This window comes from Megalobrama amblycephala, linkage group LG23 (genome assembly GCF_018812025.1).
Source record: "Megalobrama amblycephala isolate DHTTF-2021 linkage group LG23, ASM1881202v1, whole genome shotgun sequence".
In the NCBI taxonomy this organism is placed as follows: domain Eukaryota; kingdom Metazoa; phylum Chordata; class Actinopteri; order Cypriniformes; family Xenocyprididae; genus Megalobrama; species Megalobrama amblycephala.
The window spans coordinates 26,598,611-26,610,658 of NC_063066.1; the positions used below are offsets into that span (position 1 = coordinate 26,598,611).

At 37.3% G+C, this 12,048-nt stretch overlaps 1 protein-coding gene across 1 annotated transcript in view; it reads left to right on the forward strand.

The window, feature by feature from the left end:
* Window positions 1–9,429, forward strand: part of ctnna1 (catenin (cadherin-associated protein), alpha 1) — a 111,039-nt gene extending 101,610 nt beyond the window's left edge. Inside the window, exons 17-18 of the mRNA XM_048176235.1 lie at window positions 7,636–7,770; window positions 8,565–9,429. Coding sequence (XP_048032192.1) covers window positions 7,636–7,770; window positions 8,565–8,855 — 426 coding nt within the window. The 3' untranslated portion in view covers window positions 8,856–9,429. The remainder of the gene's footprint in view (window positions 1–7,635; window positions 7,771–8,564) is intronic.
* The last annotated feature ends 2,619 nt before the right edge of the window (window positions 9,430–12,048 follow it).

A 12,048-nucleotide genomic window follows, 5' to 3' on the forward strand; every position in this document is an offset into this window, starting at 1 on the left:
GGCCAAATAAATAGTGGTGGGACTCGAGAACAAAAAAGCTCTACAGATCCTTAAACATTGTTTTGATCTCAGTCCAGTTCCACGGCACCATTTAACAAGTGGAGTGTGTAGGCGTCATCCAGCTAACCTGAACAATCTTGTCATTTCTGCAAAAGTTGTACATACAGATTATTAGAAAGTATGGAGAGAAAATACATATTTTCTTTATTTTTGAGAATATTAACATTATTTTAATCTAATGAGCTGCATTTTTAGACATGATAACCATGTTTGGAACTCATCCACTCATCCATCAAATAAAATTCAGTAAAATATCACACAGCACAAAATTTCAACGTACCATTTGTAATTTGGTGAAATGACCGAGTTTAATGGTCTCGGTGTAAAGCGTGTGAAATAGGTGCTTGTAAATATGCTTGTGGAGCAGGCAGTCCTATTAATAACTGTTAGGGAAGTGATTGTCTATTTTGGCAGACGTGTTGGCAGCTTTAGCCATGTCATGCTGTGGCTATTCAATTGCTCCAGTGATGCACATATAAGGCACATGATTCATATCTGATATTTCAATAATAAAAAATAAAAAAAAAAACCACATCTTTAAATTTAAGTTGTTGATCTAAGAAAATTTTTCCCTCTGTCATCGTGATTGAGTTTATTACTCTTCACTCTGATCCTAGATCAGGACTGTATTAGACTGAGATAGAATTGTCACTTGCAAATATTAGTCTCTTATTATTTTTCCTTTGGGGTTATTGTTTGGAAAGGAGTAAGATCATCACTCTGTTTAAAATGCCACTTGATTGATTATCATGGTCCATGATGGCTTTCTATTTAGCCGTTCAAAAAAACAAGTGCACCGCCAGACCATTTAAATGCAATATAAAACACATTAGCCACATGAAGGGACGTTCTTCTCTTCAAGTGCATTAGAGTTCGCTCTATTAAAGAAACTACAGATGAATCTTTTATCTCGGTAAAAAATGACTTTGATATTAACAGGTGCTTTTAAAATGAACCTTCGATTTCCTTGGGTACTTTGCCGTTTCTAGTTTGTACGTTGAATACTGATGACTGAGTGGGCTGAATTCCCTGGCCCTCTTTCACCTCTGTAGAAAGATAATTTATGTAAATGTTTTTAATCTATGCAGGATATCAGTTTTATTGCTGTTGTATCCACCACTTCCTCCAGATCTGTATTTCAGCATGCAGCTTGCACAGCCTGTAAATACAATCCGGAATGAGTTCACACATGAGAGATGTGCTGAAAGATCAAGTTTGCAGTCCAGAAACTTTTCTTCTATGGGTCACAGTCAGTACGTCAAATCTCCACCTGCGCTGTTCTCAAACTGTCTCCAGCAGATGTTTATGGAAGATGAAGTTTGCTTACTGCAGACAGTTTTCTTTTTATGAAGATTCAGGTCTTCCTTCAGATGGACTAGGGCAGCAATATGGCAGATACATGTTTTTTTCTATGCATGTTTTTTACGCTTCTGAAGATTTATTTTTATTTATTTATTTATTGCAGCCCACTTGGCACATTTTTTTTTTTTTTTTTTCCCTCTTGAAATTTTTTAAACTCTGGAGATTACTTTTTTTTTTCTTTTTCTACAGAGTGACTTACATTGTTCTTTTTTGAGTTAGTGTGTCCCTCTCCTTCTACTTAATTCTAGATCTTTTAACTTCAGATGCTGGCATAGGCTTGTGGAAAGTCTGTCAGTGCGCAAGACGATGGGTAACTCTTTCTGTGGTTTGGGACAGATATAAACACCAGGTAATCATATCTATGGAAATTCTCTCACAGAAGACCTATGGGTGGGCAGAACGATTTCATCACTGCACTAATCACCTCCATATGTCATCTGCTCTGTTTAGAGAAAACACACACCTCATTCCATCCCCCTCGAGAGGAGTGGAGCAAGCAGTGTATCAATATCTCCTTGGGCTTTAGTGGGCATAACCCACAAAAGAATGCAAAACCCAAGATGTTTCATTTATAATCACGGCTGCTCTACACTGAAATACTGCTATGTCAGTAAACACAGGAAACTGGCATTTCTCTTCCCTGATGTGTTGAGAAAGGTCAGAACCCGGTTCGTGCTGTTCTACTACCGCAGTCCATTTAGAATGGAATTCAGCAGGCCAGATGACATTTTCTGTGATGCGGCCTGACCTTCCTACTCACTTTTATAGCTGGATATTTTTAACATTGAGGTGTGAAATCCGTTATTTTTTCCAACACCCTGCATTCTCTTCCGCTCATCAATCTCAATAGTGGCTGTCCCCGTGTTTTCATTGTTTTGAACTTTTTTTTTTTTTTTTTTAGGGTCTAGTTCACTCTTAACTGTTTATTTTATTCACTCATTGTTCACCTCCATGCCAGAGGACAGCACATTATTTACACAATATAACGTACACATTTGCAGAGAGAGAGAAAACCGTTTTCTGTGTCTCTTTCAACAATTCCATTTTCATGAATGTTTAGAGTGAACTACATCTTGCTCACTACATCTTGATCTTAAAGGAATGGTTCACCCAAAAACAAAAAGTCTGTAATTTACTCACCTCATGTTGTTCCAAACCTGCATAACATATTTTCTTGTGCGGAATACAAAAAAATATGCTTCAACCATTTTTGTCCAAATAATAAAAATCAGTGGGATCCAAAGCAACATTGGTCACCAGAATATCAGAATTTCATCTTTTGTTCAACAGGAGAAATAAAGTCCTGCAGGTTTAGAACAACATGAGGGTGAGTAAATGATGGAAAATGATTACATTTTTCTTTTTTCTTTTAGGATTTTTATTTATTTGTTTTTTAAATGTATGAAGAGCCTGTTAGAGAAACAGTTTTGTCATAGTCTTTTTTTTTTTTTTTTTTTTGTCAGAGGAAAATATATTTTTTAGCTGTAGTGTTTTATCACTTTTATCACTTTCCCAGCACCATAAGTTCTGTAGTACATATTTAAGTTTATCTAGGTCAGTTGATTAGCATTAGTTCAGCTCTTTTTTTGATGGTGCAGGTGAGAGAAACATAATGGCGACACCATTTCTATTGCCTTGTCTACGGTGCTAAGAGTGCCGGAGTTTTCTTTTTAACATTTTGCTGGCAGGTTAATAAAGACTCACTGTCATATTAGAAAAGTGGTGCACTTTAAGCCCATTACTTTTCAACATCCTGTGATATTAGCCAGCATATATGATCAAAAGATGATTTTTCTTTCACTGATACCTGTAAAAAGGAAAAGCAAAAGTCCTCTGGGAACTATTAAAACATGTATTGTTTTGTGTATTTTGGTTGTCCCCTGCCTCAACCAGAATTGGTCTCCTTAAAGTAAATTTTAATAAATGTCCAAAGTCTTTGACCAAGCAAGGTAATATCTCTTAAGTACGTGCATTTACATTTCTTTAAGGGGGTGAATTGAGGCTGAAGTTGAATGTAAGGTTACGCTGTGTACTCTAATGTTATATGAGTTTCCTAAGGAGAACACTCTTCTGAGAAGTTGCTCATTTTTAATGGAGTGATGGGTAAATGCAGAATCAGCTCTTGGGCCAGCCTGATAAGGGACTTACCGGACACTGCAATTCTCAAAAAAAAAAAAAGAAAGAAAGAAAGAAATGCTGTTTTAGCACATCGCCTCACTGAAAATTGGCCTCGTAATCGTAATCTGCATGTGATCTGCATGTGGTCTTCACAGTTGGAGGAAGAAAATGTTTAAAGCAAGCAGGGAGGACTTTTGTTTGACATGTGCATCATGTATTCACATGCGTCTAGGTCAGGGCAGGCAAGCTGCATTTCCTGTTCAACTTGGATGAATTCAGCAGCTGAGCATGCACAAGTGATGCTTTCAAAGGGCCAATTTGAGCTGTCTCAAACAGGAGTCGAGCCTCTAATTGGTATGCTTAGCAGGTTTCATTTTAGCAGGGCTCTGTTCTGATTCACCACCGCCGCCGTCCTCTCTCTCTCTCTCTCTCTCTCTCTCTCTCTCTCTCTCTCTCTCTCTCTCTCTTCCCCCCCCCCTTCATTCTGCTGTTTGTCTGACTTCCTCTGCAGCAAGCTCTCTAGCTCTAAGGAAGAAAAGCAGCTCAGTGATTGATAAAAATTTGGGGTTTTATTAATGACTGCTGGAATAATGGGTGGAATAGTAAAGCAGATGAGAGGCGGACACTCTGGCTTTCTGTGTTCGAAGAAGGACACTGCTGTGCCCCTGCTGGCTCTTTATGATGAACTAGAGAGAGAGAAGTTCTGCCCAGACATGCCCAGACATCCTGACTTCCCACTGGGGAGTGATGATGTGCCCAGCTGGATAATCTTTACTACAAATCCCAGAATGCTTTGAGCCAGCTGGAGTGGAAACTGCGAACGCCAAAGCAGTCAGAGATACACCGCTGAATATTCCAGCAGTGCTGCTGGGGCTCACAGCATAGCCAGACTTGTTGCTGGATCAACATGCCAGATGTAGGGGTGAGAAGCCTGTAAAGGCAAGAGAATGTTTGCTTTGTATAGCTATGAATGTGATCCTCTCCTCCAACCCTTGGCACAAAATGCTTTTACAGTATCCTGCAGTCATAGAGTTAGCAAACACTGTAGGTGAAGCAGACCTCAAAAAATGAAAATTCCTGATGTTTACTATTTTTTTTTTTTTTTGAATACACTTTTTAATACATTACCTAATGTTTAACTAATGTACCTTATTATAAAGTGTTACCATAAAAGTATATAATTGTACACTTTCATTTATATACGTGTGTCTATATAACAATACACATTTGCATTTGTAATTATTTGTTATATTTATTCATTCATTTATTTTTTGAAACTAATGTTTATACACTGCCCAGCCCCCCAAAAAAGCATGTTATATGTTCAACAGTACTTCTAATCCTAATTGGAGTGTGTAGCTTTTCTTTTCTTAAAAAAACATGTAGGAAGACGCATCATGGCCATATTCCAGGACGACAATGTCAAAATTCATCAGGGTCAAATTGTGAAAGAATGAATGGGAGGGAGCATGAAGAATCATTTTCACACTTGAATTGGCACCTCTGTCCAGACCTTAAATTCATTGAAAGTCTTTGGGATGTGCTGGAGTAGACTTTACAGAGTGCTCGACTCTTGCATTGTGAATACAAGATCTCGACCAAAAAAAAGATGCACCATCTAGTCGAAATAAATATTGAATTCTGATGTATATATGTGTGTGTAATTACAAGAAACGTGTATATATAAATTGATATCATTGGAAAAGAGATTGTAACAAAGATGTCCAGAAACCATTAATTCATTGACTGGTAGAAGTGTTTTGGAAAATGGTTTGGATACAATTATTTTTGCATTCCATGTGGTGCTTCTAGTAGCACCTAAAATCTCACACTTAACCTTTAACAAGCAAAAATTCAGGCAAATACTGTGATCAAATGACAGCTAATTCTCAGGCGGTCTTGAAAGATGAGCAGCCTGTTGCCCTCTTCATCACTCTCTTCCTGTTTCTCACCCCTGTTCTTCCTCACATCCCACTCTCTCTTCGCCCACTTGTCTCCCATCTTCCTTTGTCTCCCTGTCGTACTGTCTTGTCTCTAACAGTCTGTTCCTGTCTAACTGCCCTTCTCTCTCAGTGGGGTGTATAGACAGACCGATGATTATTAAAGTACAGTGAAGGTGGCCTGACTCAGACTCTGTATTCAACTGTATCTCCAGTTGAATTTCCCACAGGCACATCTCTGCAAGTTTGGCTTTATATTTTACTTTATCTTGAATTACTGGCCTCAAAAAACATTAGAATGAATGGATGCTGAGAGCTCATTTGGCAAAATGCTCATAGAGGTTTTTGAATTATATTTGAATTTAATGTAAATGTCGAAGATGATTGCCCGATCATCCTTCAATGACTCAGTGTTGTCACTGTATAGACTTCCTCTCTTTTTAATCACAAGGTTTTTTTGGAGAGTTGTTGGGGATTGTAATCAGTTTTTGATTATGTAGACATTGAAGACTCATATTAAATGACCATCTAGATTTAATTCGCATTGCCAACTGGCATCATTTTGTCATGAGTACTTCATGTCTTCTATATTTTCTTGCCCCAGTTTTGTACATTATGGCTAACTAAGCACTATTTTAACTTGGCTGAATAACTGAGGTCTTTCACCAGAATTTTACATAAAATCGTAATTGGTGCATTTTGCTTGACAGAATTATGCATATGACATCTGTGAGTGTCTTTCCAGCCCTAAGCGACTTAAGTATGCATCTAGAGTCTAGCTGTTGTTTAAAATAATGAAAATTTGACATTTTCTCAAATGCTTTACGACATTTGGGGGAGAGTTATTGAGATAAAGGCACTGTAGGGAAGCTGGCTTTGTGTAATTATGTGTAGGCACCAGCAGAGATGTGGGGGCCACTCTTTGAACATTATCACTGTGAAGAAAGTATTGTTACCTTGGAGACTGGTGAAGCAAGGTGAGGTATTGATATTGGATGACCAAACTATGGGGTAAAAAAACAAGCTTTTTACTTAATGGGGCTAGTGATGTATTCAGAGGGTTGGCAGGCTTTTTATTTTTAACTTGTAGAAATGAGCAGGATCATTGTCTAGTTAACTCTTTGATTAGTGAGCTTGACAATTTTTTTATTCCGTATTGTTGTAGCGTCGCTTAAAAGGGAATGAAAAATGCAACTTTTAGAATGTTAAATTCTTGCACTAAAGTCTGGTCAACAAGCTAAAACCTGACCTTCTTCAGATTCAGCCTCAGCCATTGCGTCCATCAAATGAGAACTTTGTAACAAAAGGAGTTTATTGTTGAAGGTATTTAACTTGTCATAAGTTGTTTTTGAGATTTTTCTCTCTCCATTTTTTTTTTTCTATACAATTTTTTTTTTCTTAATTAATCCTTATGGTGTGTCCCTTGTTGTTCAGAGTTTTTAGCACTTAGTGTCAACTTTTCACCCTGAAACTCATCCGTGAAAATAGCTAAATTAGTAAAGCTGGTGAGAAACTGTGGTTGACTTTACACCAAATATTCCCTAAAGTACATACCTCAAGTGCATAGAAGATGCACTGATGGATGCACAGAGATTGATTTCTTTTTTTATTATTATTATTATTTTTGGTTTACTAAAATGATAAAGACAGTTTGGCTGTGAGCCCTCGGAGGGCCAGCTCACCTGCCACGATGGGGAATTGAATGAATTTGACTAGCACATACAGCTGGACAGATGACTGTGGAGCGTTAGGGTATCCGCAGGCAACAGTCAAAGATCCTCAAAACAACCAGCATGTTGAACACGCTTTTCACTTTGGATATGTTGAACTATTTCTGTACAGACGATTGTCTGACTCAGCGTCCGTCTCGCCTTGTTTTCTTGTCAGGTTTATTAAATGGTGCATCCGTATCATTAGGCCCACACAAAGTCTGCGTTTCAAAGCGCCATAAATTTCCACAGCAAATGAATCGAAACGACCCTCTTTCACACACTTCTACATGTTCAATTTTTTTTTAAACTATTTGTTTTCAATCACCAATAACTCTTAAAATAGCACCTTCTGCTCCATTTAGCACATTTTAATGTTTGAATTTTTGAATTATTGAAATGTACATGTTTGACAGTAAGTAACTGATGTGTGTCTTTTTCTGTAGTGTCCAGATTCAGCATGCAAGCAGGATCTGTTGGCCTATCTGCAGCGTATCGCCTTATACTGTCACCAGCTCAATATCTGCAGTAAAGTCAAAGCAGAGGTGCAGAATCTGGGCGGAGAGCTTGTGGTGTCTGGGGTGAGTCATATTTTCTGAGAGGGATAAAAGGACAGAAAGACAGATTTGTCCCTCTCTGGTGAAAAACCTATTTATCTGAAGTAAAATAAAATTACTGTTATTTTCACCCATCCGTACCTCCTCGACAAGAACAGCTCATGCAGATAAGCTAATTTATTTTCCTGTTTTTGTTTTACAGCTCTGTATTATTTGCAGTTTGCCCATTTACAGCCCTTATTTTAAACTGTTTTTTTTTTTTTGTGTGTGTAATTTTAATCAAATACTTGTTTGCAAATATAATAACTGTAATTACACTGCCTTTGATTTTAATTGTACTGTCAATTGTTGTCTTTAAAAAGTTTTTCCTGTAATGATTACCAACATCAATATTTTTTCAAATTAGATGGCTGTAAAATAAAGGGCAGTTTAGGTTTAGGTTTTTAGCTTGAATTTTTTTATGTGCATGTTAATAAAATTCACAAGGTTTCCAAAGTCTTTGAAAACCTGTAAACATCAGATAATTCAATAATGAATATAAATGATAAATATAAAATATTTCCACTAGATATTGTACTTGTGTAGAGTAAAACTTGCCCAAGCTAGACAATTTGTGACATTTTTATATTAAGTATAATCATTTCAATATTTTTATTTGAAATATTGGTGCCTGACATATAAGCTGAAATCTGCACCAGTAATTGCTATCAAACTCTATAAAAGCAAAATGTATAAACAATAATCATAAGTGGCTGTTCTTTGGTGGAAGAGTGTGGAAACTCCTCTAAAGGTCTTTTCAATTTCCTCTCAATTTGCAGGTGGACAGCGCTATGTCTCTGATTCAGGCAGCCAAGAATCTGATGAATTCTGTGGTGTCCACTGTGAAAGCCTCCTATGTGGCCTCCACCAAGTACCAGAAGTCTCAAGGAATGCAAAACCTCAACATGCCCGCCATCTCCTGGAGGATGAAAGCTCCCGAAAAGAAGCCGCTGGTCAAGCGCGAGAAGCAAGACGACGGTCAGACCAACAAAGTGAAGCGGTCCTCTCAAAAGAAGCATGTCAACCCTGTGCAGGCTCTGAGCGAGTTCAAAGCAATGGATAGTATTTAAGCAGCCATTAAGGCATTTCAGTAGATTATGTTTCAGATGTAGATTGAGCCATAAAATCAGTCGGATTTAGCGAGTACACATTTAAACGCATTCCCGCACCTTAGTCACCAATTTGCTGTTTTTCCATAAGCAGTGGCTATATTGAGTGCACTAAGGTCTATAAGACGAATATTATATTTTTACACACGAGTGCATTAATCTGCTTAATCTTTACACAAGATTTCTTCCCGAGGACAGGTAGGGGCATACATTAAATTTCGGGCATTCCCTCAAAGTTTATGTACGTTTCCCTCTTTTTTTTCTAGACGACTATTGTGTATTTTTTTAAACATTTAAGTGTATTTTACAAGAAGACTTTTATATATTTCACACTAAGGGCTTTGATATTGCCCATTACTGGCTGAATTTTTTTTTTTCTTTCAATTCTTCATGCCTATGCAAACTCTCACTGTAACACTTGCAATAATTGTTTTGGTATGAAACTATAAAAGAAAAATAGGCTTTGATTTAGTGTCAGTATCAAGACCAAAGTCATTGTATTTTGCTGTGCCTAATAAACCTTTTGATAACTTTTTGTTTTGCTTTGATTAACTGTAAAATAGTCTAATTTTGGTGAATATTAATGCTTTCTATCTCTAAAAAGTCATGTGTGAAAAACGTGATGTGAAACTCAAAATGCAAAAAAGTCGAACTTGCTCGTCTCGGTGACGAGTTGCCTAAAACAGAGAACAATCTCAATGCCCTCAGTAATCTCAAGGAGCAGCAGGGCAAAACTAAATGCGAATGAGCGGCTGAGAGTGAGCAAGTTCAATCTTCAGCCCTGTATTTAAATTCAGAAGACTGGCCTTAGGCCTCTCTTCTCCTCCTCCTTCCCATCCTCCTACCCCTCCATGACTCAGACACTGATTAAATGAATCAACACACCTCTTATTCGGAGGAGCGCTCGCTAAGAGGTGGAGAACTCTTGGGCTTAATGGGCGTGGATGGACTGGGCCAGAAGTCTATGAGCCGCTGAGCACCACCAACGATAAATGGGATCAAGCGCCCTAAAGGAGCTTCAAAGTCACAGCGATCGATATTTCTCATAAACCCACACTAGTTCATGGGTTCATCGTTATCAGCTCATCTGTTGAATATATCTGTGTGTAGAAAAACATCTCAGCGCTGCTGCATTCATATTAATTACGTTTCTCTCGCGTTGAATAAAGTCTTGATTGTGAAAGTGCAGGATGATGCTTGATTCATTGTGTATGACCTCAAATGCAGTTGGTCTGTGATTTGACTGGTCAACAGTGGAAAAAGATTTTCACATTAGTCATCGCAGTGGGTGGTAAAGTGTTGCTTCTTGAGCTGCGTTCTAGGCATGCATACACATTTCTCTCATGCATGGATGTGTGACGACTTTTGAAGTAGCCGACGCCTCTGTGAAGCTGATCCCAGCGGAAACACATTTACTTGTTTCAGCATTTATAAACCGTGTGTTGGGTCATCGGAGGTTACATGACAGATGCCTTTGGTTTTTATGCTTATTGCAACTTAATTGCGTGTCAGAAGTTCTTGTGGATTTAGTATTGGTTTGGGATTTTTTTATTTTTACTTTCATTTCTGAAAATGACTAGTCAATAGTAGTTTATGTATGTTATGTAATGCTTTGGGTGTTCACTGCTTATTGCTGTTTTACACATTTGCATTCTTGGTTAAAATAAAAATAAATAAAAAAACATGAAAACATCTACATGCATTGTCATTTGTAATCAAATAGGAATTTGTTTTGAAGGTGTGAGAAAGCGGAAGACGCCATTTTAAGGTGTCATTGTTACAGTGTAATTATATATATTTAAGTACAGAGTAATATTAATTAACAACATGTACTTACTATAGGGTTAGGGTAGGATACGGGTTTGTCTGAGGTTTAGTAGCATGTAATTATGCATAATTTACCATTATTACTATGGTAAGTACATGTAACAAGGTCACTGTAAAATAAAGTGTTTCAAAAATTTTATTCAGGGGCCTAAATAAGCAAAAAGATGTAATTTGGTGCAGTTGCTGATATTTATATGGTCAAAAAGATGAAATTCTGAGACACGAGATTGGGTTTCATAAGATGATTTATTGCTCTGTGCTTTTAAGAAATCCTCAGTGACAAAATTCATGACTGGAAAAATGGTCTGCAGGTGCATTTTAAAATGTTTTAACTAATCATCTTGTAATGAATGTCATTTCAGATCTACTTTGAGTATGAATCATCATATGCATTGATAGAAAACAATATACAAGCACTGTAAAAGGTTTTGCCACAAAATCAACAGGCTTCTCTCCTGTATGATTTCACGCGAATCTCAGACTTTATTGTACCTGAATTATGGGCCTCCAGAACTTCTGATTGATGCTTTGTGTGACCTCCTAATTGAACTCCTATCCACAAATTGAACATAGAAATAAAATACAACACAGATAACAGTTTTTTCTTAGTCTTATTAAGTGAAAACATTAAGTGCAACCATAATGAAAATACTCTCAATATTCAAAGTTCAAACAGAGGTGGTTACAACTATGCCCAGCCTTATTGGGAGACTTTTGTATGTAGCCTAAATTGACCACATCAGGGAGTTCGCGTTTTACTTTTGCTTTCAAATTTCGCACATGTTCTGTGTATAGGGAGCGGCAGTGCTAAGCATGCATTCTACAAGATAAGACATTTATCAGATGCTTATCTCTGTTGTGCAACGAATCCTCTGCCACGGTCTTGTCAGTCATCTCATCACATAATCAGTGAATGTGATTCCTACTGCACTGTGTCGACTCTGCAGCTCGTGCTGGATGAGCAGAGCAGACATTTACAATAGTTTACAGCTGAAGGGGTTATCCAACTGAATTAAATGTTTATTTCTTAAAATAAAGCAAAACGACAGTGGGTACCGTAATGTAATTTAAACATAGCAGTGGCATATATGTTAATTTCACCCTCACGCTCCATCATGGTGATATTGCGAGACAGGTTTTCACTCGACGAGAAATCTTGTCAAATTTGTAATGTAAATCAGTGTGATCTTTATAACCGTATTGCATACTAACAATAACTGCATACAAATATCAATTGTCTCTCTGTGTCCTAGTAATATGTTTTAGTAAGATATTTAAATGCTTAGTTTTTTGATCTGCAGTTTTAACCTTAGACATTACTGAAGCA